At 47.2% G+C, this 27842-nt stretch overlaps 1 protein-coding gene across 1 annotated transcript; it reads right to left on the bottom strand.

Moving 5' to 3' along the window:
• Positions 1-31: 31 nt before the first annotated feature.
• LOC148143880 (uncharacterized) lies at positions 32-27069 on the bottom strand. Its single transcript, XM_087975278.1, has 3 exons — positions 25811-27069; positions 11299-11991; positions 32-1202 (listed from the first exon to the last, which is right to left on the bottom strand). Exons 1-3 carry the CDS (start codon positions 26670-26672, stop codon positions 277-279), a joined length of 2481 nt encoding a protein of 826 aa, XP_087831404.1. The 5' UTR covers positions 26673-27069; the 3' UTR covers positions 32-276.
• Between the last annotated feature and the right edge of the window lie 773 nt (positions 27070-27842).

Here is a 27842-nt window from a genome sequence, read left to right as displayed (position 1 = left end):
GGGGGAGGAGGGGGTGGGGGGGGGGAGGAGGCAGTGTAGAGTCAACCATAGGCCAGACAGAGTAAAGGATGCAGCTGGGACGACTGAGTGAATCCTTTCCCACAACGGCAGTTTCCTTCCCGAAAAATGACGTGAGTGAATCAGATGGGGGTTTACTTCCCCCTCCCCCCCAAAAAATGGCTTCATCATTAGACTTGGAACTCCAGATTACTGACTGAATTCCAATTTCACCATCTGCCACAGCAGGATTCGAACCCGGGAGGCCCTGGAACTGGGTTAATACTCCAGTCGATAATGGCACTCAGCCGTCACTCCTTCAATGCCCCTGCTATGGCACGTGAACTTGCTGGTGCCTCTGCAGGTGGGAGGAGCCTTACTGCACCTGGGGCAACTGAAGGGCCTCTCCCCTATGTGGACCTGCTGGTGTTTCTGAAGTGTGATGGCCTGGGTAAAGCACTTCCCGCACTCGGGACAACTAAAGGGCCTCTCCCCCGTGTGGATCCGCTGGTGGGTCTGGAGGTTGGAGGCCCGGGCAAAGCCCTTCCCGCACTCGGGGCACCTGAAGGGCCTCTCCCCGGTGTGGGACTGCTGGTGTCTCAGCCGGGCAGAGGCCTGGGTAAAGCACTTCCCGCATTCACAGCAGCTGAAGGGCAGCTCCCCTGTGTGGAGCCGCTGGTGGATCAGCAGGGCAGAGGCCTGGGTAAAGGCCTTCCTGCACTCGGAGCAGCTGAAGGGCCTCTCCCCCGTGTGGACCCGCCGGTGGGTCAGCAGGTGGGAGGAATCACTGAAGGCCTTCCCGCACTCGGGGCAGGAGAGTGGCCTCTCCCCCTTGTGGATTCGCTGGTGCCTCTGCAGGGCGAAGGAATTGCTGAAGACCTTCCCACACTCGTGGCAGCTGAATGGCCTCTCCCCCGTGTGGACCCGCCTGTGGGTCAGCAGGGCAGATGCCTGGGTAAAGCCCTTCCTGCACTCGGGGCAGCTGAAGGGCCTCTCCCCGGTGTGACTGCGCCGATGAGTCTCCAGAGCAGACGGGGCACAGAAGCCTTTCCCACAGTCGCCACATTTCCACGGTTTCTTCACGAGGCGGGATTCCTCGGGTTTCTCCATGGCCGAAGCTTCAGCTGCACACAAACGTGGGTACAGCCCCACCCTGCCGTGAATTCCTCTTTCCAGGCCGTACAACTGTTTCAGGCTCCATACTCACTGCGCTGCAACGTAGAGTCTCTCATCCAGTCCCACTGATTCTGAAAATGTATTCAAGCCGGAAGCAAACGCTTTGCTCCTTCTCACAGAATCACAGTCAAAAATCATTGCAGTCCCGATGTCCCAGTGTCACTGTCAGACATTGATGTGAAAGTGAGGACTGCAGATGCTGGAGAGTCAAGAGTTCAAAAGTATGACGCTGGAAAAGCACTGTAGGTCAGGCAGCATCCAAGGAGCAGAAGAGTCAATGCGTCGGACATAAGGCGATTTTGAAATTTCCGTCTTCAGATCTTCAAATACTCTGTAAAAAGAGATTACAAAAGTCATTACAATTAGTGCAGTGTAACAATTCTGAACAAGCAATTCTACTTTCTGCAGATTATACTTTTCTTTTGTTATTCCACAAAATTGAACGCACCATCCCACTCTCTCTCCCCCTCTGTTCTCACTCCACTCTAATTCTCAAGGTGCTGATTCAGGATCTTACAGATGCAACCAACAGAGTCATAGAGATGTACAGCATGGAAACAGACCTGAACCCAGGGAAAAGACTGTCTATTTATCCTATACATGCCCCTCATAAATTTGTAAACCTCTATAAGGTTATCCCTCAGGCTCCAAAACTCCAGGGAAAACAGCTCCAGTCTGTTCAGCCTCTCCCTATAGCTCAAATCCTCCAACCCTGGCAACATCCTTGTAAATCGTTTCTGAACCCTTTCAAGTTTCACAACATCTTTTCGTTGGAAGGAGACCAGAATTGCACGTAATATTCCAACAGTGTCCTAACCAATGTTCTGTACAGCCGCAACATGACCTCCCAAGAGTTCAAAATTAACATGAAAGAAGTCTTCGATAAGCATTTGGTCCTTAAAGTTTGACAAGGCACTGATGAAATGCATCCAACAATCTTGAAGGAAGGGACTTGGAGGAGGTGCCAGAAGACTGGAGAATTGCAAACATTGCAGCCTGGTTTAAGAAAGGTTGTAAAGTTAATCTCAGCAATTATAGAGTCATAGAGATGTACAGCATGGAAACAGACCCTTTGGTCCAACCCGTCCAGATATCCCAACCCAATCTAGTCCCACCTGCCAGTTTAAATTTGGTGGAGAAGCTTCCAGTAATACTTATTCTGGTCAAAATTAGTAGTCACATGGAGAAAGGTGGATTGATTAGGAAGAGTCTGCATGGGATTTCTGACGGGGACACTGCATTTAACTAACTTGTTAGAGATTTGTGAAGACATTACAGGCTTGATAAGGATAACACTTCAGCTCTCCTGTATGTTATCCATCCTGGCTATCTTGGGGAGCCTGGTACCCCTCTAGCCTTGACATTATTCTGAATGGCATGCGTTTGAGGCGATTAAAGCACCAAAGTGTGACTTCAGATTACTTGGCTACATTGGTGTCTCAGTTTTGCTATCCTATCTTTCCCATAAAGGCTGACAGAACAGGCTGTGTGCAGGAGTCTGCTGGGCACCACCTTCGTTAATCAAAAGAGAACGAGCTATTGATTCAGCACCTCAGTAAATCTTGAGGCAGTCTTGGCTCCTATGCACATGTTGGGATACATGAAAGGAGATGTTTATATTTTGCTTCTGTACTTAGAATTCATAAATTGAAGCCAGTGCACATTTTTAAAATCTTCAAGATTAAAAGTACAGAGGAGATCAATATTATACAACCATCCAACAACCCCGTCCCAAGACAACAGGCGCCTGACCCTCACAAAGCTGGCGGCCGGTTGCCTGGGCAACCCGAGAGCTCCTTCGCTGGTGAAGTAAACACTGGGCCTGTGGGGCTTCTATTGGAGGCCTGAGGCCTCCCCCTAGGTGTTTATAAACACCCCAGTCTCCCTCCTCCCGCGGGTCCCAATCCTACCCTGTCTCACTGTCTCCTCTCCCCGGGGGCAGGAGCCAGGTCTTGGCGCTCGGGCCTGGCGACCTCCCCGGGATGTTCCTGAAACCTGGTCCTGTTCTGAAGGAGGATCCCCGGACCCGAAACACCTCCTCACATTCCTCCCGACACGAGCTGCCGGACCTGCTCAGCTTTTCCAGCGGCTCCTGCTCTTGTTCCTTTAGCCGCCGGCGCCATCCCTCTCCCACACTCAGTCACACTGTCTTTGTCCGGCCGCGGGACCTACACTGCACATGCGCCAGCTCACGGGGGGCGTGGTCCACACTATGCCGTCACCAGTTGAGGGGGCGTGGTTGGGAGAGCCCTCCAACCAATAGGGGACAAGGGGTGTTGGTTTTCCCCGCCCCCAGCCACCTGAAAGGTGGGTTTCTTTTTAATTGTCAGCCTGTTCAGGAATGTTACTCCAGACCTTTGGAAAGCTGAAACATGGGGAAACTTCCAGACACAAACAAAGGAATTTTCAAAAATGAATAGAAATAGGTAAGGTAAATTACGAAAGAAACATAGCATAAAATATCAAAAGCTTCTGTTGGTCTGCCAAAGGGAACAGTGTCGCTAAAGTAAATGTTGGTTCCTTGGAAGGTGAAGCAGGTGAGTTAATAAGGGGAACACTGAAATGACAGAGCTGCTAAATCAATACATTTCCTCAGTTTTCACGTTAGAGGACAGCAGTACCATTCGTATTGAAACGAGCAAGTCAAAGGCTCTAGAAAAGGTAGAACTTAAACAATCAACGTCGATAGGTACACTGTTAGGATTGAGGGCAAACAAATCCCCTGGGCCTGATGGCCTACATCCTAGGGTACTAAAGGAAGTGGCAGTGGAGATTGTGGATTCATTAGTTACAATATTCCAAAATTCCCTGGACATGAGAAAGATTCATTGAGTTTATTTAATACAGAGATAGGTAGGTTCTTGATTGTCAAGGTGATCAAAGAAAGCGGGAGAATGGATTTGAGAAACGTTTCTTCCATGATTGAATGGCTTAGTTTCTGCTCCTATATCTTAGGATCTTATGGTTCCAGTGGATTGGAAAAATGCTAATGTAATGCCTGTATTCAGAAAGAGAGGCAGGCAATATGTGGGAAATTGCAGACCAGTTAGTTTAACATCTGTTGTTGGGAAGGTGTTAGGGTCAATTATCAAGGAAGCAATATCAGGACGTTTGAAAAGTCAAAACTCTATCCATCAGAGTCAGCATGGTTTTATGATGGGCAAATCAGATTTGACTAAGTTCTTCATAGATGTAACAAGTGGATAATAGGGGTCCTGTAGATGTAATATATCTGGCTTTTCAGAAGGCATTTGCTGAAGTGCCACAGAAAGCGTTAACTCGCAAGGTAAGATCATATGCGATATGAGCTGATTTATCAGCTTGGATAGGTGGCTGGCTGATGGGCAGAAGACAGACAGTCCAAATTGATGGCTTTTCTTTCTGGATGGCAAGAAGTAACTAGTCAGGTGCCACAGGGTTGGGTCCTTGGACCCCAGCTATTTACAATCTACATTAGTGACTTGGATACACATATAAAAGGCTCATTTGCCAAATTTGTGGATGACACATAAATAGGCGTGATGGTAGATTGCAATGAGGATATATGAACCTTACAAATGGATCTGGATAGGTTAGGAGAGTGGGCCAAAATGTGGCAGATGGAGTTTAAGGTGGATAAGTGTGAGGTCTTGCATTTTGATCAAAAACAAAACCAGCAAAGCAACCTATTATCTAATAGAGGGTTTGGGGTGATCTGGTGCAGAGGGATCTGGGTATCCTCATTAATTAGTCACAGAAAACTAGCATGGAGGTACAGTAGATAAGTAAGAAAGTGAATGTAGCATTCACTTTTATCGCTAAAGGAATAGATCATAAATGGAAGTGTTGCTGCAACCAAACATAGCATTGCTGAAACTGCACCTGGAGGATTGTGCCCAGTTTTAAACTCATTTCCCCTTATATAGTTATGGTAGGGGATTTAACTTTCCAACCATAGACCAGGACAGCCATAGGTTTAAGGGTTTAAATGGGGAGGAATTTATTGAGCGTGTTCAAGAAAGATTTCTGACTTAGTATGTGGATATATCTATGGAGAAGGTGCAAAACTTGACCTACTCTTGACCTACTCTTAGTGGGCGGCACGGTGGCCCAGTGGTTAGCACTGCTGCCTCACAGCGCCTGTAGACCCGGGTTCAATTCCCGACTCAGGCGACTGACTGTGTGGACTTTGCACATTCTCCCCGTGTCTGCGTGGGTTTCCTCCGGGTGCTCGGTTTCCTCCCACAGTCCAAAGATGTGCGGGTCAGGTGAATTGGCCATGCTAAATTGCCCGTAGTGTTAGGTTAAAGGGGTAAATGTAGGGGTATGGGTGGGTTGCGCTTCGGCGGGTCGGTGTGGACTTGTTGGGCCGAAGGGCCTGTTTCCACACTGTAAGTAATCTAATCTAATCTAAATAAGGCAGGACAGCTGACTGAGGTGTCAGTGGGGGTGCACTTTGGGGCCAGCAACCATAATTCTCTTAATTTTAAAACAGTGATGGAAAAGGATAGACCAGATCTAAAAGTTGAAATTCTAAATTGGAGAATGTCTCATTTTGACAGTAATAGGCAAGAACTTTCAAAAGCTGTTTGGGGGCAGATGTTTGCAGGTAAAGAGACGACTGGAAAATGGGAAGCCTTCAGAAATGAGATAGCGTGAATCCAGAGACAGTATATTCCTGTTAGGGTGAAAGGAATGTCTGATAGGTGTAGGGAATGTTGGATGACTGGAGAAATTGATTGTTTGGTTCAGAAAAAGAAGGAAGCATATGTCAGGTATAGACAGGATAGATTGAGTGAATCCTTAGAGTATAAAGGTAGTAGGAGTATACTTAAAAGGGAAACCAGGAGGGCAAAAACTGGACATGAGATAACTTTGGCAAATAGGGTTAAGGAGAATCCAAAGTGTTTTTACAAATACATTAAGGACAAAAGGCTCACTAGGGAGAGAATAGGGCACATCAAAGATGAGCAAGGCAGCCAATGTGTGGAACTACAGGAGATGGGGGAGATACTAAACAAGTATTTTGCATCAATGTTTACTCTGGAGAAGGACATGAAAAATATAGAGTGTAGGGAAATAGATTATAACATCTTTAAAAATGTCCATATTATTACAGAGGTGGTGGTGCTGGATGTCTTGAAACACGAAGGTGGATAAATCTCCAGGACCTGATCAGTTGTACCAGAGAACTCTGTGGGAGGCTACGGGAAGTGATTGTTGGGCCCCTTGCTGAAATATTTGTATCATTGATAGTCACAGGAGAGGTGCCAGAAAACTGGAGGTTGGTTAACGTGGTACCACTATTTAAGAAAGGTGATAAGGAAAAGCCAGAGAACCTGACATCGGTGGTGGGCAGGTTGTCGGAGTGAAACCTGAGAGACAGGGTTTATACATATTTGGAAAGGCAAGGACTGATTAGGGATCGTCGGGCATGGCTTTGTGCATGGGAAATCATGTCTCACAAACTTGATTGAGTGCTTTGAAGAAGTAACAAAGAAGATTGATGAGGGCAGAGCAATGGACATGATCTATATGGACTTCAGTAAGGTATTTGACAAGGTTCCCCAAGGGAGACTGGTTAGCAAGGTTAGATCTTATGGAATACAGAGAGAACTAGCCCTTTGGATACAGAACTGGCTCAAAGGTAGAAGGTGGTGGTGGAGAGTTGTTTTTCAGACTGGAGGCTTATGACCACTGGAGTACCACAAGGATCGGTGCTAGGTCCACTCCTTTCTGTATTTTTTTATGCAAATGACTTGGATGTGAACATAGTTGTATAGTTAGTAGGTTTGCTGATGACACCAAAATTGGTGGTGTGGTGAACAACGAGGAAGGTTACCTCAGATTACAATGGGATCTTGATCAGATGTGCCAATGGGCTGAAGAGTGGCAGATGGAGTTTAATTTAGATGAATGCGAGGTGCTGCATTTTGGAAAAACAAATCAGAGCAGCACATCTACACTTAATGGGAAGGTTCTAGGGAGTGTTGTTGAACAAAGAGACCTTAGAGAGCAGGTTCACAGTTTCTTGAAAGTGGAGTTGCAGGTAGATAGGATAGTGAAGGTGGTGTTTGGTATACTTTCCTTTATTGGTCAGAGTATTGAGTATAGGATTTAAGAGGTTATGGTGTGGCTGTACAGGAGAATGTTTAGGACCCTTTTGGAATAAGTGTACAATTCTAGAATCCTTCCTCTTGGAAGGATGTTGTGAAACTTGAAAGGGTTCAGAAAAGATTTACAAGGATGTTCCCAGGGTTGGAGGATTTGAGCTATAGGGAGAAGTTGACTAGGATAAGGCTGTTCTCCCTGGAGTGGAGGCGGCTGAGGGGTGACCTGAGAGGTTTATAAAATCATGAAAATCACGGATAGGGCGAATAGCCAAGGTCTTCTACCCCCCGAAATGGAGGAGTCCAAAACTAGAAGATACAACTTTAAGATGAGAGGGGGAAAGGTTTAAAAAGGAACTAAGGGGCAACGTTTTCACGCAGAAGGAAGAGCATGTATGGAATGAGCAGCCAGAGGTAGTGGTGGAGGTGGGTACAATTACAACATTTAAAAGTTGTCTAGATAGATAGTTCGGATTTAGAGGAATATGGAGCAAATGCTGGAACTTGGGACTGGGCCAGATTGGAATATCGGGTCGGCATGGATGAGTTGAACTGAAGTGTCTGTTTCTGTGCGGTGTGACTCTAAGTCTATAACTGCTATGACCGAAACTAGACCTTTTACTGATAATCTTCCTGCTGGAATTTTTTAGTGCACCCAGTTTCAGTCGATTTCTGGTGGGGAAAATTGGCATATGTCCTGTATCCTGGAAATTCTGAAAAATAAAAATAAATAATTCTCCGTGAATGGTACAATCAACACCCCGTGATGGGAATGGTACAATCCTCCCCTCCCCTTTTCCTCCTCCACACCCCTCCACCTTCGAATGATGCAATCGTCCCCCTCTGAATGGTATAATCCTTTACTCCCCCACCGCCATTAAGGGTAAAATCCTCCCAAGTCTCAATGGTACGATCCTTTCCACACCACCCCGAATGAATGGTACAATCCTCCCCCTGAGCTGGGATTCCCCAATCCCTTTCTGTTTCACATTTCCGAAGCCTTTCCTATTTTGAGAACAGTCTCTGTTTCTGGTCTTCCCACCAAAGTGCAAAACCTCAGACTTGACCACATTGTATTCCATCTGCCCCTTCTCTGACCATTCTCCTGGCCTGTCCAAGCATTCTCAGTATGGACCCCTTTGGAACTCCGAAGACCCCTTTATGCCAACTCTCTGCCTTCTGCCAGTTAGCCAATCCTCTATCCGTGCCAGTACCTTGCTCCGACACCAGGGACTCTTATCTTACTTAGCAGCCTCCTGCACGGCACCTTGTCAAAGGCCTTCTGGAAATCCAAATCGCTCACATCCACTGGCTCTCCCTTTGTCTAACTTACTCATTACCTGCTCAAAGAATCCGAATAGATTTGTCAGATATGACCTCCTGTTGTCAAAGCCATGCAGACTCGGTCCTGTTTTAACATGCACCTCCACATACTTCCCACTCTCACCCTTTATAAAACCTGCTAAGTTGACCCATTTTTACCATAAATACGTTGTTCTGCTCTTTAAAATGAATTCAAGTTTAAAGATTTCATATTATGTATGTACACTACCTTTGCCCTTCATAATATTTTATCCTTCTGAAGAAGACCTTCAAAAGAGATTAGCACAAGGTATGAAACTGACTGTGTGACTGCATCAAGTAAAGGAGTTAGTAAGAATGAGAAAGGAGTGGCTAAATATCTAAACGTACCCATGCAACGGTCAAGAAGGCACAACAACGCCTTTTCTTCCTCAAGATGCTCAAGAAATTCAGCATGTCCATAATGACACTCACCAATATTTACAGATGCATCACAGAAAGCATTGATTCTGGGTGCATCACGTCCTGCTACGGCAACTGCTCTGCCCAGGACCGGAAGAATCTACAGAAGGTGGTGTGCACAGCACAGTCCATCACGGAAGCCAACCTCCCACCCATGAAATCCATCGACACTTCTCGTTATCGTGGAAAGGCTACCAACCTCAAAGACCCCTCCCACCATTGATCTCCTGCAAAGATCCCACCAAAGACCCCTCCCACTATTGATCTCCTGCACCATCTTCTGTCAGGCAGAAGATACAGAAGCTTGAACACATGTACCAACAGGTTCAAGAATAGCTTCTTCCCTGCCATTATTAGACTGCTGAATGGAGCTCTCGAATTTGAAATTTAATGTTGACCTTGCTTCTGTGCACCTCCTGTGCAGCTGTAACCCTGTACGCCTCACTCTGTCTAAGCGCAGTATGACCTGCATGTCCTTGTTTGCTCGGATCTGACTGTACTGCTGATAAAACAAAACTTTTGACTCTACTTAGGTATATAGCACAGTACAGGCCCTTCGGCACTCGATGCAGTACCGGCCCTTTATCCTACTCTAAGATCAGACTGACCTACATACCATTTATTGCACTAACTGTCATGTACCTATCCAAGAGTCGATTAAATGTCTCTAATGTATTTGACTCCACTACCACTGTTGACAGTGCATTTCACACAGCCACCACTATCTGAGTAGAGAACCTACTCTGACATCTCCCCGAAACCTTCCTCCAATTACCTTAAAATTATGCCGAGTGTGGGGTGCTGGAAAACTATAGAAGTAGGTGGAGCTGAGATTGAAAAGTTGATGGAAAAGGTCAAGAGGGCAGTGCTGAGTTGAAGGCATTGGGGTGGGGGGGTGGAAAATGATGTCTGGCATTTGCAGTCCTCATTTTCTCCTCCTCAAAATTATAGACATTTGTAAGGGGCATAGATAGGGTGAATACCCAAGGTCTTTCCCCAGGTAGGGGAGTCCAGTACTAAAGGGGCATAGGTTGAAGGTGAGTGGGGAAAAGGGACCTGAGGGGCAACATTTTCACGCAGAGGGTGGTCCGTGTATGGAATTACCTGCCAGCAGAAGTGGTGGAGGCTGTTACATTTAACAAACAACATTTAAAAGGCATCTGGATGGGGATATGAATAGATGGGGTACAGATGAACATAGGCCAAATGCTGGCAAATGGGTCACCAGATTCATTTAAGGTATGGACTGAAGGGTTTGTTTCAGGCTCTACAACTCCATAACTATGTCTACATAGTTGAAACCAATTTCACAAAATGAGGAATAGGTCATTCACCCCTCACAGCCTGTCCTGAGCTGTGGCCTAACTGCACATATTCCAGTGCAAGTTTCAGAAAGATTTCAGCAGCTCTTTTAAAAAATTGAAATGCGTTGAGACTTCAATGATGTTTTTGAATATATCATTTTAGCTATTCTGAATTTTAAAGATAAGAGTTTCGAGTGAACACAGCCCACACCTCCCAGTGCTGCCAGTAACCTTTACAATGCTGATGAAACGATGCAGTACCTGTACTCGTTAAAAATTTACAATTTCTAATGATACTAGCTACTCATTCACTGTTCCATCTGATACACGACATTAGAAACTTAGTGCAGGAGGCTGGAAGAAATGAGCAGCTTTAAAACAAAAAATCATCTGGAGCTCAAAGCTTTCAATGAGAGTCTGAGCCCAGCACTAAGTTCAGGTAATCTTTATTGTGACCCAACTTTGTTACAGCTACAGAAACCCCACCCCCCCCCCCCCCCCCCGCCCCCAGCAAAAAGATGTAGAGAAAGTAGCGGCTTTTTAAACAGTTCAAGGTCAAAGCGCACAAACTCCCCCGCCGCCCCCCCCCCCCAGCGACCTCACTTTCTTTACTATCGGTCAGCACAGAGGTGTCCCTTTGTAATTGGATCCTTGGTACAGCCTTAACCCGTGGGGCCGGGAACGGGGGCAGTGTGGAGTGAAACAGACTGCTGTGGGTCCAGACCAGGTAAAGGATGGAGCTGGGACGACCGAGTGAATCCTTTCCCACAATGGCAGTTTCCTTCCCTAAAATGGGCGTGAATCAGATTGGGGTTTTCTCTTGCCTTCCCCCCCACCCACAGAAAATGGTTTCATCGTTAGATTCTGACTGTATTCCAATTCCGCCATCTGCCGCGGTGGTATTCAAACCCAACAGATCCCAGAACTGGGTTAATAGTCCAGTCGATAACGGCACTCGCTTTGTCAGTCCCCCTGCGATGGTACGTGAAGTCGCTGGTGGCTCCGGAGGTGGGAGGAGCGGGTGAAGGCCTTCCCGCACTCAGTGCAGCTGAAGGGCCTCTCCCCCGTATGGACTCGCCGGTGGGTCAGCAGGGAGGAGGAATCGCTGAAAGCCTTCCCGCACTCGGGACACCAGAAGGGCCTCTCCCCCGTATGGGCTCGCCGGTGGGTCAGCAGGGAGGAGGAATAGCTGAAGGCCTTCCCACACTCGGAACATTTGAAGGGTTTCTCCCCTGTGTGGACCCGCTGGTGGGTCAGCAAATTGGAGGAACGGCTGAAGGCCTTCCCACACTCGGGGCAGCTGAAGGGGGTCTCCCCCGTGTGGACCTGCTGGTGCCTCAGCAGGGTGGAGGAATCGCTGAAGGCCTTCCCGCACTCGGGACAGCTGAAGGGCCTCTCTCCCGTATGGACTCGCCAGTGGGTCAGTAGGGAGGATGAATCGCTGAAGGCCTTCCCACACTCAGGGCAGCTGAAAGGCCTCTCCCCCGTGTGGATCCGCTGGTGCCTAAGCAGGGCAGAGACCTGGGTAAAGCCCTTCCCGCACTTGGGACAGGAGAACGGCCTCTCCCCGGTGTGGATGCGCCGATGAATCTCCAGGTCAGACGGAGTACGGAAGCCTTTCCCACAGTTACCACACTTACACGGTTTCTCCATTTCCGAATCTTCAGCCACAAGCAAATGCATGTACTGCCCCTCACTGCTGTGAATTCCTCTTTCCAGGCCGTATAACAGTTTCAGGCTCCACACTCAGTGTGCAGCAACAGTAGGGTCTCTCATCCAGAGCAACTGATAATGAAAATGTACTGAAATAGGAACCAACAAGCTTTGCTTCTTCTCACAGAATTATAATCAAAAGTCGTGGCTGTCCCAATCGATTGAGTGACTGTCAGATATTGACGTGAAAGTGAGGACCGCAGATGGGGGAGAGTCAGTGTTGAAAAGTGCGGCGCTGGAAAAGCACAGCAGGTCAGGCAGCATCCAAGGAGCAGGAGAGTCAACATTTCAGGCATAAGCCCTTCATCTGTTCATTTTGAAACTTCTGTCTTCGGATCTTCAAATACTCTGGAAAAAGAGATTACAAAAGTCATCACTGTCAGTGCAGGGTAGAAATTCAGAACAAGCTATTCTACTTTCTGTGGAGCATTCTTTTCTTTTGTTATTCCACAAAATTGATAGCAACATCCTTCTCTCTCTCCCCCCCTCTCTGTTCTCACTCCGCTCTAAGTAATTCTCCTGAAGGTGTTGATTCAGGATCAGAACAGCAAAAACGTCAAGACTTACATATTGGATAACTCCACCTGAAAGTTAACATCTTTCACAACATTGGGATACTGCTGAGAGTGAGCAGGTCTGATTTTGGGAAGCAAAACAAAATGTGTCAATTCAGGATGAATCGGGAATGTAGCTTGAGGAATAACACAGACACCAGAGAGAAACTGAACAGAAGAGACGTGGGAAACGTTAGTAGAAAGCCAGAGTCATTAAGATATACCGCACAGTAACAGACCCTTTGGTCCAATTCGTCTACGCTGACCAGATATTGTAAATCAATTTAGTCCCATTTGCCAGCCCTTGGCCAATCCACCCGACCTTGCACATCCCTGGACACTACGTGTAAGTTAGCATGGCTAACCCACACAAACCTGCACCTCCTTGGGCACGATGCGTACTTTAACATGGCCAATCCACCCTCACCTGTACATCCCTGGGCACTATGCATAATTTAGCACGGTCAATCCACCCTAACCTGGGCAAAGTTAAAAATCACACAAACCCGGGTTATAGTCCAACAGGTTTATTTGGAAGGACCAGCGTTCGGAGCACTGCTCCTTCATCAGGTGGTTATGTAGAATAAGACCATAAGGCACAGAATTTATGGAAAGATGTTTGTGGCCTGCCACGGAAATGATATATTGAACAAATCTGGATTGTTAAGTCTTGCATCTTTTAGAATGGATTGCAGGTATCATTAATATGTAAATCCCAGAACTTCCTGTAAGGCACCCTTTCAAGATAACATAAGGCTTTACAACAAAATGTGGTATCTCAGCTCAGACAATGCACTAAAGGTATGAGGTCAGAGTTTGCCTGTATCTCAGTCTTGACTCAGACTGTTTCTATTTCCAAAGCAGGAATTTATAAAATATTATCTGGATTGACTGCCTGCATGAACTGCCGAGTCTCATCCACCAGATGAAATGACTGGATAGGAAGGGCTTGATCCCCACAGGGCAATGAATTCCCACTTTACACCAAAATTCCAAATGTCCACACTCACTCAGTTGCTCTCTCACAAATCAAATTCTTCTGCTCCCAGTAAGGGCAAAACATCTTTGAAAGTTGCTCTGAAAGTCCAGTCTTCACAACCACACTTTTGCTTTCACCGAAGCCAATTAGTCATACAGCACAGAAACAGACCCTTTGGTCAAACTCGTCTGTGCCAAACAGATAACCGAAATTAATCTAGTCCCATTTGCCAGCATGTGGCTCTTATGGTTCTAAACCATTCCTATTCATGTACCCAGCCAGACGCATTTTAAAGATAATTGTACCAGCCTCACCACTTCCTCTGGCAGCTCGTTCCATACATGCACAACCCTCTGCGTGAAAAAGTTGCCCCTCAGGGCCCTTTTAAATCATTCCCCTCTCACCTCAAACATATGCCCTCTAGTTTTGGACTCTCCTACCTTGGGGAAAAGACCTTGGATATTCACCCTATCCATGCCAGTTATAAACCTCTATAAGGCTGCCCCTCAGCCTCTGATGCTCCAGCGAAAATATCCTGGATCTACTCAGCCTTTTCCTGTAGTCCAAACCCTCCAAGTCTAGCAACATCCTCACAAATCTTTTCCGACCCCTCTCAAAGTTTCACAAGTTCTTTCTGAAAGCAGGGAGACCAGAACTGGACGCACTATTCCAAAAGTCGCGTTACCAATGTACAGCCATAACATGACAACGCCTATACTCAATACGCTGACCAATAAAGGAAAGCATACCAAACACCACCACCACTATCCTGTCTACCTGCAACTCCACATTCAAGGAGCTATGAACCTGCACTCTAAGGTCTCTTTGCTCTGCAACACTCCCCTTCACTGTGCCAGTCCTGCCTGGATTGCTTGACCAAAATGCAAAACCTCACATTTCTCTAAATTAAACTCCATCTGCCACTCCTTGGCCCATTGGTCCATCGGATCAATTCTAATTTATAGTGAATTCTGCTTCCTCTCATTCTCGAGAAGCTGAAAATCTCCATCCCACACACTCTCCGTCCCTTCTCACTTTGTAGAACCTAATCCCTGCTGTATTTTATCCTGAAGGGTCTGGTTCATGCTGTTTAACAGGCCCACACTCAGGGGAGATCTAATTGAAACATACAGAATACTGAACGGCCTGGACAGAGTGGATGTTGGGAAGATCTTTCCATTGGGAGGAGAGACTAGGGCTCGAGGCACAGTCTTAGAGTAAAGGGAAGACCCTTTACATTGGAGATAAGGAGAAACGTCTTCAGCCAGAGAGTGGAATCTATGGAATTAACTGCCACAGAAGGCTGTGGAGGCCAGGTCACTGAGGATATTTAAGACTGAGATCGATAGGTTCTTGAGTATCAAGGGGATCGAGGGTTACGGGGAAAAAGCAGGAGAACGCGGATAAGAAACTTAACAGCCACGATTGAATGGTATGAGCAAACCCAATGGGCTGAATGGCCTAATTGCTGTTCCTATATCTGACGGTCTCTTGCTGTCCTGGACACAAACTGCATGAATCCAAGTAAGATTCTGTTAATCCATTTTTTAAGATTAGAATCAGTCTAACCGTTGTGGTACAGACAGCCTCACACAGGGAAACTCACACCTTCAATACGTTATCTGGGACAACATGATACCAATTGGGAATGTAACTTTTAAAAAAGGTTTTGCTATTTACATATGAAAGAACTGAAACCAACATGGTTATTCTAAAAGAGGAGAGACTAAACAATAACCCAGGTCTTTTTCAATATATAATTTCAGTTACACCCCACTGTAAACTTTTGCTATAAATTCAGTGTCTTACAATGGTATTCTTCACAACCACCCGATGAAGGAGCAGCAGTCTGAAAGCTAGTGCTTCCAAATAACCCTGTTGGACCATAACCCTGTGTTTTTGATTTTTAACTTTGGACACAGAGCGTGAGAATTGGGAGCAGGAATTGGCCATTTGGTCTTTGGAGCCTGAACCAGCATTGAACAGACCATAACTGGATATGAATCTTCCAACATCTCGGTGGATAGGCTGGGACTTTCTTCACTGGAGCACAGGAGGTTGAGAAGTGACCTTATAGAGGTTTATAAAATCATGAGAAGTATACATGAGGTGAATGGCAGGTGTCATTTCCCTCAGGTGGAGGTTTCAGGATTCGGCAGCAAATTTTGAAAGGAGAGAGGAGAAAGGTTTTGAAAAGACTTGAGGCAGCTTTTTCTTTTTAAATACAGTAGTTCATGTGTGGAATGAATGTCCAGAGGAAGTGATGTTACTTTCAAAAGACATTTGGTTAATTACATGAACAGGAAAGGTTTGGAGGGATATGGGCCAAACACTGGCAGGTGGGACTAGATTAGTTTGTGAATATATTCAACGTGGACTAGTTGGACTGAATGGTCTGTTTCTTTGCTGTATGACTCTGTAACTGTTCTATACTTGTCTTAAAAAACATTTTCTTGCTTTCTCCCATAAACATCCACTTTATTGTTGCTCAAAACTCAGATGAACTCAGCCTTGAATATATTCAATGACCCCTAACTGCAGGAAGGCATCCACAATTCTGAACACAATTCGGTCTTGTCAATATACCACTTGCTTTGCTGATTGCTTGCTGCACCTGTCTGACAACTGGCAGTGACTGGTGTAGAAAGACACTGAGCCCCCTTTCTACATCCACATATCCTTGTGCCTGAAACATCGACTGTCCTGCCCCTCAGATGCTGTCTGACCTGCTGTGCTTTTCCAGTGCCACACTTACTGACTCTAATCACCAGTATCTGCAGATCTCACTTTCTCCACATCTCAGTATATCACCATTTAAATAATACACTTCCTTTCTGCTCTTTTTCACAACTTCACATTGTTGTTCTCTTTTTCTCATGTTTTCCAATGGTGGTCTTCTCTACATTGGGGAGACTGAGCATAAACTTGGGAACGGTTTGCTGAGCATCGCAGGTAGGTCCACAGAGGTTGACTGGACCTCCCAGTCACTACCCACTTTAATTCCCCTTCCCCCTCCCTTTCTGAAAAGATTATCTTAGGCCTTATCCATTGCCACAATGAACCAAACAGCAAATTGGAGGAACAACACCTCATCTTCCGCCTGGGCAGCCTATAGCCCAGAGGACTCAACATTGAGTTCTCCAGTCTCAAATAACCTCACTTCCCATTCCCCCCACCCCCACGACTCCCTTCTCAGCTCCTCCCCCTCATTTCCACTCATCACTCACGAACCAGATTTATTCCTCCCATTCACCAACCAGGTCAGACCTTTCACCTATCCCCAATTCACCACCCTGCCCCAAGGACACTCTTTATCTGCACCCATCCCCAATCCTGAAGAAGGGTTACCCCTGAAACATCGACTTCTCCACCTCCTGATGCTACCTGGCTTGTTCTTCCAGCCTCCTGCATGTCTATTTTGCCAATTGCGACACAGACGAGGAGCAACGTTTCCAGAGTCTGTCCACCCCGATTCACTCCCTTTCCTTTCAGTTGCTGCAAGTCAACAACTGAAGCCCTGAATGAAAAAAAAAAGAAATGGAAAAGGTGGTGAGAAAAGCGAGTGCCATACTCACAGATGTTGGACAGAGGAAGGAGATTGCAGTCTGGGGTGAAGCTCAATCTTCAGTCAGAGAAACAGGAGCAGCTTCAGAAGCTAATGGAGAAAGTGAGGTCTGCAGATGCTGGAGATCAAAGTTGAAACTTTATTGCTGGAACAGCACAGCAGGTCAGGCAGCATCCAGGGAACAGGAGATTCGACGTTTCGGGCACAGGCCCTTCTTCAGGAATGAGCAGACAGTGTTCAGCAGGAGAAGATAAAAGGTAGGGAGGAGGGACTTGGAGGAGGGGCGTTGGAAATGTGATAGGTGGAAAGAGGTCAAGGTGAGGGTGATAGGTCGGAGTAGGATGGAGGCGGAGAGGTCAAGACGAAGACTGCAGGTGAGGAAGGCGGTGCCGGCCGACCTATCACCCTCACCTTGACCTATCACCCTCACCTTGACCTCTTTCCACCTATCCACCTATCACATTTCCAACGCCCCTCCTCCAAGTCCCTCCTCCCTACCTTTTATCTTCTCCTGCTGAACACTCTGCTCATTCCTGAAGAAGGGCCTGTGCCCGAAACGTCGAATCTCCTGTTCCCTGGATGCTGCCTGACCTGCTGTGCTGTTCCAGCAATAAAGTTTCAACTCAGAAGCTAATGGTCCAACTTCCGCATTCAGACAATGGGGTGACTCTGATTGGCAGGAAGACTAGACTCCTTCTGGTCCACCTGTACTTCCTATTGGTCAATCAAAAGAAGATCGCGCGTCTTTTTGTGCGGACTGCGATGATCATACCCAGTGTTTTTGCTGACACCGGCGAGCATGCGCATGGCGTTGCTGACACCGGCAAACATGCGCTGTATGCTCTATCGGGATGCTGGTGTTCTTGACAGATTTTAAGTGTCCAAATGCCAAGAGGAAAAAAAAAGGGGTCGAGCCACAATATGTTTTCCCCGTGGTTCGACATTTTATTGCTTTTGCATTTTGTCTCGCTGTTCAACCTTTGTATGTCTTTTCCCCTTGTTGAGAGAGTCTCCCCGTGAGCTGACTGTGGGCAGCGCTTTAACCAGTTACACAGACTGAAGAAACATTACACTATTCGCAGGAGGGAGTGACTGTACACGTTTCCTGAGTGTGATCACACTTTCAATTGTTCATCGGAAACACAGAGCCAAAATGTCACCAGAACTGCGGAGAAGTTGTGGAAATGTGGGGACTGAGGGAAGGGATTCCATTCCCTGTGGGCACTGGAGATTCATCAGCTCAGTCGCAGTACGGAGAGGCCGTTCTTCAAAAAATTATTACAACATTATTTCCCATTGACAAAAACACATTCACGCTGCCTGATTACCTTGAACTGATTACTACCTGATTACAGTGCCCTGTCATAATATCTTTGATAATAGCTTTGAACATTTTCCCTATGGCATATGTTAAGTTAAATGGTCTGCAGTTTCCTGTTCTCGGTCTCCCTTTTTGAAGAAAGGATTTTTCCAATCTAAAGAAACCATCCCTGAAACTAATGAGGTTTGGAAAATTAAAACCAATACATTAACTATTATGGGGAGAATGCGGGTAAGTAGAGTTGAAATATCCATCAGCCATGATTGAATGGCAGAGTGGACTCGATAGGCCGAATGGCCTTACTTCCACTCCAATGTCTTATGGTTTTATTTCACTCGCTAATTTCTCTTTTAGAGTCTAGGATGAATTCCTTCAAATACCCGGGACTTATCAGCTCGTAGCTCCAACAGTTTACTCAGTTCTAGTTCCTTAGTGATTGTAATTTTCTTCAGTTCCTCCCTCCCTTTCAATTCCTGATTTACAGCTAGTTCCAGGGTGTTACTTGTATCCTCTCTAGTGAAGAGAAAGTGAGGACTGCAGATGCAGAGGCCTCATTCCTGAAGAAGGGCTTATGCCCAAAAGGTCGATTCTCCTATTCCTTGGATGCTGCCTGACCTGCTGCGCTTTTCCAGCAACACATTTTCATCTCCTCTCCAGTGAAGTCAGATTCAAACTCTTTTCAATTCATCTGCCATCTCTTTATCCTCTGTTACTGAATCCCCAGACTCATTTTCTGCAGAACCAACACTTATTTTGTTAACTTTTTTTAAGAAAAGCTGACAAAACTTTCCAACCTGTTTTTATAATTTTTTTCGCGAACTTTCTAACCCTAATTGCCGTGCTACTGCCTGCATTATTTCTGATATTTTGCCACAGCTCTCAACTCTAGCATCAACTTGTCTGCGTATTCTATTGAACTGACCTTGATTAAGTGTTGCAAAACACATAAGGGCAAATCTTTACTCTCCAGAAAGTCTTAGTACTAAACACGATAAAATTCACTTTGAAATATTGTTCATCCAAATTTTACCAAGCACATACTACAGATTCAACATCCCACAATGACACCCAGTTTTGTTATGATCTTTAATTCTGAAGAGACATTTGAATACCCAGTGAGTAACTGGAAGAACTCTTCATTAAGTTTTCACATTTTTAAACAAATAAAAATTACCAATTAACTGGAGTAACTTAGCAGAATGGGATGTATGGCCTTAAATTGTAAATCCCGTTTTCTTTACATCCCTGCAAGAGTTCCCACGAATCTTTACAAGAGTCTTGATAGTTCATTCACTTTCTGGGAATAGTCCAAGGGATGCAACATCTCTCTAGGATTTACTTGAATCCTTCTCGGATTCCAAGTATTCCTGGTAATTGTATGTGGGAAAAGATCTGCCACCCTGGCAACCCACAATAGGCCCACAAAAGCAAAATTGGCCAAACTGTACCAAAACACCCAGAATGCCTCAGCAGGGACCAAGCAGGCTGACAAGCAAAACTAGACAGCACTTGCAGACAAGGGAATACCTGTACACCTCAAGCACCCACTAACAATGACAGAGTACCACAGCTATCCCAAAGCCCCGAAGGCAGCTTCACAACCCAGCAATACCAAAGCCACACAAAGGACAGGTCAGACAGAGAGGCACCAGCAAGAGCATTGCTCCCAGGACAGGACAATGGAAGCACCTCATCGCTTCAGAGGAGACATTAGCACCTACCTGCGAAGAGGAATGGAAGCTCCTGATCCATCGATACTGTCAGAATGTTGCTTTGTGTAGAGAATTAGGACATTCCTCTGATAACTGTTTTCCGATGAGCATCATTGTAACGAGATTACTCCATTTCCAGCAGCAACATTTCACTGCCACCCAGAGAATTGGCTGTGAGGTTGCTTTACTATCCAAAGCCATCCTGTCCCTACAACGTGCCCCTGCCCTGAACCCCACCACCCTGCTCCCACTCTGACCACCATTACAGATGACCACGACCGTTTAGACCTTGTCCAGCAGGTCGTCGCCCCGTTCCCTGACCTCACTGGAACACCTCTAGACAACTCTGACCTCATACTCTATACAGATGGCTCATCCTTCAGGCCCTCAGACCACTGCACACTGGCAAGATATGCCCTCTGCACTCCTTTCACAGTTCTTGAGTCAGCTGCACTACCAAATGGCACATCTGCACAAGCTGTGGCGGTGTTTGCACTCACTAGGGCTTGTGTCATTGCTAAAGGACACACAGCAAACATTTATCCTGACTCCAGATATGCCTTCGGAGTCAGCCACGATTTTGGCACATTCTGGAAACAGAGAGGCTTCATCACGTCAGCAGGGAGGCCACTACAACACGCTACGCTGATTTCTAATCTCCTGGAAGCAGCCCTGTTACCCTCAGCCCTAGCAATTATCAAATGCCGCGCCCATACCTCTGCCACTGACCTGGTCACCCTCAGGAATGCCTCAGCTGACACAGCAGCCCGGAAGTCGCACTGCACCCCACAATCTACATCCTGCAGGCCCCCAGAATAGCGCAGGCCCCAGTATTCCATGACCCCATGGAGGCTGTAAGTGAGGACTGCAGATCAGAGCCGATCATGTGTTGCTGGAAAAGCGCAGCAGGTCAGGCAGCATCCAAGGAGCAGGAGAATCGACGTTTCCAGAAGAAGAGCTCATGCCCAAAACGTAGATTCTCCTGCTCCTTGGATGCTGCCTGACCTGCTGCGCTTTTCCAGCAACACATTATCGGCCCATGGAGGCTGTGCAAGCTACCCAAGAGACTGCTCCACAGCAGGAAAAGGACAGTTGGGCTTGCACTGGGGCCATACAATCTTCTTCCCTCAACCTGCTAATACACCCTGATGGCCGCATCAATTGCCCAAGTGCCCATCTACACACACTGGCCCTTGCAGCCCACAGCATTGGCCACACGGGCAAGAGGGGCATGATACATACTGTAACGCAGTCCTGGTATGCACCAGGATTCACTGCCGCTGCCCAAGTCCTGCTGTCACAGTGCCTCATCTGCCTGCAGAACAATGCAGGGAAGCCAGTTGCCAAGTACCTGCCAGTTCCTGAAGGGCCTTTCAGCCTCTTACAGATTGACTTCACACACATGCCCCAGAAACAGGGTTACAAGTACATCCTGGTCATCAACAACATGTTCTCCAAATGGGTGGAAGCATTTCCCATAAGAAAGGATGATGCACGTATGGTAGTAAAATGCCTCCTAAAGGATGTCATCCCCAGATATGGAGTTCCCAGCAGCATAGAGACGGAGAGGGGGACTCACTCATGGCTTGGCTTGTGACTGGCATTAGCGAGGCACTAGAGATACTATGGCGACACCCATTCCCTACCAACCCCAGTCGTCAGGCATGGTCGAGCGGATGAATGGCATCCTGAAGACCACACTGACTAAAACCACCCAGAAAACAGGACTGACCTGGTCAGCCGCCTTGCCACTTGCCCTCTATGCTACACATGCGCAGCCAAACTGAACAGCTGTGCTCACCCCTTTTCAAGTACTTATGGGGCAGCCTATGACCATTGCCACGAGACCCTTGACACTCACCACAGATACAGCCCTGCTTCTGACACAAGAGGCCCCACTAGAGTATGTCCAGGCCCTTAGCAGGAGCATTAGTGCTACACACAACCAGGTCAGGGCTGCGTTGCCCACACCCCAATCATTGCCCATTCATCAGTTCTGACCTGGGGACTATGTCATGATAAAATCACAAGAAAAAGATTCTCTCTCCCCTCGGTGGAAAGGCCTGTACCTGATCCTGATGACAACCCGGACTGCTGTGAAACTGGAAGGATGGCCCGAATGGACACATACCACCCGCTGCAAGAGGGCTCCACAACCTCTGAACAGGGACCACACAGAGGAAGGCACCACTCCGACCACCGAGGATGGATCCACCTGCTCGCGGCAGCCATCACCATCTGATCTGTCTGACCATCACACTGTGGCTTGCTGGTAAGCAGGGCCAAGGGGCAGCACATTTCATAACCCACTGTGATTTGCAGGCCAACACCTTCCTCAAAATGGCCCATGGGTATCTGATTTAATCAGACCCGCTGCTGGGTCTGCATTAGGTCCCTGTCCACTCTCATGGGGGGCATTTCCTTAGCCTCAATCCCCTTAAATATCTCTGACATGGTGGAATGGTGCCTGGAACCAGACAGGTCCCCTGAAGTTACCACACTCAAAATACCACCAGCAATGACCAAATATGGGGGCAACAGCCCAGCCCGCTGGAGGTCTGCGGGTTACCACCTGGAAAAATATAAAGGGTGGTTTTACCCGACCTACAACCTCTCCCATGAGCCCCCAGCCCTGACCATTGCTGACACTAACACACACGGGCCACCTGCAGGATCCATCTGTTTGAAACACACACAGCCATCTGGATGGGAGGCTGGCTGGAGCCGGTGCACTGACTCCCTGCTCCTAACTCCCGCAGCACGCAGATCCGCTGCAGAAGGCAGCATTTTGAAGCGACAGGTCCTCAACAGGATCACCCAGAATACCACCTTCCTCACCAGCTGGACAGGGACCCAGACACTCCATCTCCAGACCGACAACGGCACCTATTTTATCTGTGGCCACAAAGCCTACCCCTGGCTGCTGTTGTCCTGGACTGGGAGCTACAATTTGCGTATGCGGTACCATTCATTTATCACTCCCAGTCCCCTCCCCTCCCAAAGCCCATGCCATTCAGCAGACGAGCCCTCGCTGCCATTGAAGCAGCTGTCTACCTGATGTCACCCCACTCTGCAACCTTACAGTTACAGGTAGAAGCCCACAAACTCGCTGTCACAGTACAGGAGGTGGCAAACTCCACAGCAGACGCATTCGCTGAATGTGGAGGCTGTTGCCATCTGTACTGTGACTCTCCAGAACAGGATGGCCCTGGACTACCTACTCGCTGTGAAAGAGGGCACGCGCAGAGCCTGACTGCAGGGACTGATAGCCCTCATCGCTATCATTGCTGGGCTTAGAGTGCTAGCCATGGCTATCTGACTGTGCTGCTCACGCCTACGTACAAATCTGTTACCCTCTGTCCCCCTTACCACTCAGCTAGCACAGATCCACTGGGAGAACATCCGTGTCCCTAAAATAGCCTCTCCTGGACCAGACTCGGACACTGAGAGCTAGCTGTCTGATATCGAGACCCCCACCCGACAATCCCCCTGGCTCCGGCTACATTGCCCCTTCTCGTCCCTCCCCTAAGCAAAACAAAAAGAAAAGGGGGGGAAGTTGTGGAAAAAGATCTGCCACTCTGCCAACCCACAATAGGCCCACAAAAGCAAAATTGGCCAAACTGTACCGAAAACACCCAGAATGCCCATGCAGGCTCGCAAGCCAAACCAGACAGCACACACGGACAAAGGAGTACACTTCAACCTCACTAACAATGACAGAGCACCACAGGTATCTCAAAGCCCCAAGGGCAGTTTCACAACCCAGCAATACTAAAGCCACACAAAGAGCAGGTCAGACAGAGAGGCACCAGCAAGGACTTGCTTCCAGAACAAGAAATGGAAGCACCTCACCACTTCAGAGGAGAAGTTACCACCTACCTGTGAAGAGGAATGGAACCATCGATAGTCAGGATGTTACACTGTGTGAAGGAACAGGACATTCATCCGATAACTGTTTTCCACTTCGCATTCCTTGTAACTAGATTACTCCATTTCCAGATACATTGTATATTCCCCATTTCTTAATCAGCCTTATTGTACAGCATTATTATAAAAACTGGTCTCATCCTCAGCTCTTAGAAGAGAAATTCTGATCTACCTGTACAGACTATCAGTTGTCAGCCTACTCAGTTTCTCTTCCAGTGACATTGCTTGTAATAAAGTGTTTGTCAATTTCACTTCGAACTGTGCTTTGTGATCTCTAACTTATTGGGCAAATTTCTCCCACATGCTATAACAGGGCGAGCAGAACTGTACTCAGTACTCTGAAAGTGGTCTTACCAACATGATGTCACAACTCCTATTCACAACGTTGTGAACAATGAAGGCAAGTGTACTGAACGCCTCTTAACCACCCTGTCTACCAATGATGCAACTTTCATAGAACAATGTACCTGAAACCCACCATGTCTCTGTTCTACAACGCAACCCAGGGCCCTATCATTAACTACACAAATCCTGCCCTTCCTTGTTTTAGCAAAATGCAACCCCTCGCTTTTATCCATACCTCTCTCATACACATGCTCTCTCTGAGACACTCACACCCTCTCACAGGCTTCTCCTCCATCACACTCACGCTTCAAGCATGCACACACGCAAACAGACACACACGCTCTCATGCACACACACTCTCTCATGCACACACAGGTCTATGGGGTGAATTTGCATTTGCAGATACATTCAATTTTGATCAAAAAGCACACAATCTGCAGACAGTTGATACATGTAATATTTGTAAATTCCTACTTTGGAAATAGAACCAGTCTGATTCAAGATTGGGATACAGACAGACTCAAACCTCACACATTTCATTATTGTCTGAACTGAGATGAAACCTATTTATATAAAACCTTAAGTCATCTCGAGAATCTGACTTCAAAGACTTTCTGGGATTTACACATTAATGAACTAAAACTTGCAACCTATTCTCAAAGACAAAAGACTTCACAACAATCTAGGTTTGTTCAATATATCCGATCAGTTGCACTATACTGTGATCTTTTGCTATAAATTCTGCCTTATGATCCTGTTCCACAGCTTCCTAATGAAGGAGCAACGCTCCGAAAGCTAGTGGTTCCAAATAAACCACTATAACCTGATGTGTGATTTTTTAACTTGATCCAACCCAGTCCATCTCTGGCTCCTCCACATCATTTCTCGTGAAGGCAGCCCACCCCTCCCGGTACTGCCAGTAACCTTTACAATGTTGATGAAACGATGCAGTACCTGTACTCCTTAAAAATTTACAATTTCTAATGATACTAGCTACTCATTCACTGCTCCATCTGATACACGACATTAGAAACTTAGTGCAGGAGGCTGGAAGAAATGAGCAGCTTCAAAACAAAAAACCATCTGGAGCTCAAAGCTTTCAATGAGAGTCTGAGCCCAGCAGTAAGTTCAGGTAACCTTTATCAAGACCCAACTTTGTTACAGCTTCAGATTCCCCCAGCAAAAAGGTGTAGAAAAAGTAGCTTATTTTTTTAAAAACAGCTCAAGGTCAAAGAGTACACAGTCCCCCCACCCCCCACTTTCTTTACTATTAGTCAGCACCAAGTTGTCCCTTTGTAATTGGATCCTTGGCACAGCCTTAACCCGGAGGAAGTATTGCCTCACTCAGCAATTTCAACCCAGACCCTGCATCCAAGTGAGTTTCTCCCTGTTCATTTCTGCAGGTAGGGGAGTCAGGTGAGAGCAGGTGAATGGCCACTCCCCAGTGTGGACCCACTGGTGGGCCAGCAGGGTGGAGGCCTGTGTAAAACCCTTCCCACACTCAGGGCAGCTGAAGGGTCTCTCCCCCGTGTGGACCCGCTGGTGCTTCAGTCTGTCGGATGAATTGCTGAAGGCTTTCCCGCACTTGGGGCAGGTGAAGGGCCTCTCCCCGGTGTGGACCCGCCGGTGGGTCAGCAAGGTGGAGGCATGGGTAAAGCCCTTCCCGCATTTGGGGCAGCTGAAGGGCTTCTCTCCAGTGTGGACCCGCTGGTGCTTCAGTCTGTCGGAGGAATTGCTGAAGGCCTTCCCGCACTCGGGGCAGCTGTCGGGCCTCTCCCCCGTGTGGACCCGCTGGTGCCTCAGCAGGGCGGAGGAATTGCAAAATAACTTCCCACACTCAGGGTAGCTGATGGGCCTCTCCCCAGTGTGGCCCCGCTGATGCCTCAGCAGGGCTGAGGAATTGCTGAAGGCCTTCCTGCACTCGGTGCAAAGGAACGGCCTCTCCCCAGTGTGGACCTGCCGGTGGGTCAGCAGACTGGAAGCCTGGGTAAAGCCCTTCCTGCATTCGGGACAGCTGAAGGGTCTCTCCCCCGTGTGGACTCGTTGGTGCTTCAGCAGGTCAGAGGAATTGCTGAAGGCCTTACCGCACTCTGTGCAGGTGAACGGCCTCTCCCCGGTGTGAGTGTGCCGATGAGTCTCCAGGGGAGACGGGAAATGGAAACTTTTCCCACAGTCACCACACTTACATGGTTTCTCTACGGGGCGGGATCCCTCAGGTTTTTCCATGGCCAAAACTGCGCACAAAAATGTGTAGAGCCCCTCCCTGCCCTGAATCCCTCTTTCCAGGCTGTATAACTATTTCTGGCTCCACACTCAGTGCACTGCAACAGTACGGTCTCTCATCCAGTCCCACTGATTCTGAAAACATACAGAAACAGGAACCAAAAAGCTTTGCTCCTTCTCACAGAATCACAGTCGAAAATTGTTGCGTTCCCAATGGATTGAGTGACTGTCCGACATTGACATCAAAGTGAGGACTGCAGACACTGGACACTCAGTGTCGAAAAGTGCGGCGCTGGAAAAGCGCAGCAGGTCAGGCAGCATCTGAGGAGCAGGAGAGTCGATGTTTCAAGCATAAGCCCTTCATCTGTTGATTTTGAAACTTCCAAATTCAGATCTTCAAATAATCTGTAAAAAGAGATTACAAAAATCATCACTGTCAGTGCAGGGTAGAAATTCAGAACAAGCAACTCTACTTTCTGCAAAACGTTTTTTTCTTTTGTTACTCCACAAAATTGAAAGCATCATCCCACTCTCTCTCTTCTCTCCCCCTCTGTTCTCACTCTGCGCTAATTCTCCTGAAGGTGCTGATTCAGGATCTTACAGGGGCAGAAAAGCAAAAATGTCAAGTCTGACATCTCTCTGAACTTTGGATAACTCCACCTGAAAGTTGATATCTTTTCCAATATTGGAATACTGCTGAGACTGAACAGGTCTGATTTTGGGAAACAAACACTGTGTCAATTCAGGGTGAACCTGCAATGCAGCTTCTTGACGAACAACGAGACACGAAATGGTTAACATCCCCAGGAAGGGGGAGAAAAGGAGACATCAAGGTATTGACACCGACACCAGAGAGAAAGTTAACATGCCGATCAGGTATCCAGAAATAATCTAGGCCCGTTTGCCAGCACTTGGCCCATTTTCCTTTAACCCCTTCCTATTCATATACCCATCTGGATACCTTTTAAATGTTGTGATTGCACCAGCCTCCACCATTTCCTCTGGCAGCTCATTCCTGACACACACCGCCCTCTGAATGAAAACTTTGCCCCTTACGTCCCTTTTAAACCTTCCCTTCCCCACCCACCTGCCCACCCTGAACCTATTACCCTTACATTCTGGAGTATCCCATCTCAAGGAAAAGACCTTCACTATTTACCCCATCCATGCCTC

The sequence above is a fragment of the Chiloscyllium plagiosum genome, unplaced genomic scaffold, assembly GCF_037043375.1.
Source record: "Chiloscyllium plagiosum isolate Xiang-an unplaced genomic scaffold, Cpla_swu_hap1 HiC_scaffold_27, whole genome shotgun sequence".
In the NCBI taxonomy this organism is placed as follows: domain Eukaryota; kingdom Metazoa; phylum Chordata; class Chondrichthyes; order Orectolobiformes; family Hemiscylliidae; genus Chiloscyllium; species Chiloscyllium plagiosum.
Note: the sequence above shows the minus strand (reverse complement) of the source record. Positions and strands in the feature narration are given on the sequence as shown.

What these genes read in the sequence shown, in the direction of transcription:
- LOC148143880 (XM_087975278.1), bottom strand. Translation starts at nt 26,672, where the DNA reads ATGGAAAAACCTGAGGGATCCCGCCCCGTAGAGAAACCATGTAAGTGT. An exon ending in GAAACTCACTTGGATGCAGG is followed by an intron (nt 11,992 to 25,810) that starts GTCTGGGTTGAA and finishes TTGTGGCTGAAG; the next exon opens with ATTCGGAAATGGAGAAACCG. An exon ending in TCACGTACCATCGCAGGGGG is followed by an intron (nt 1,203 to 11,298) that starts ACTGACAAAGCG and finishes TTGCAGCGCAGT; the next exon opens with GAGTATGGAGCCTGAAACAG.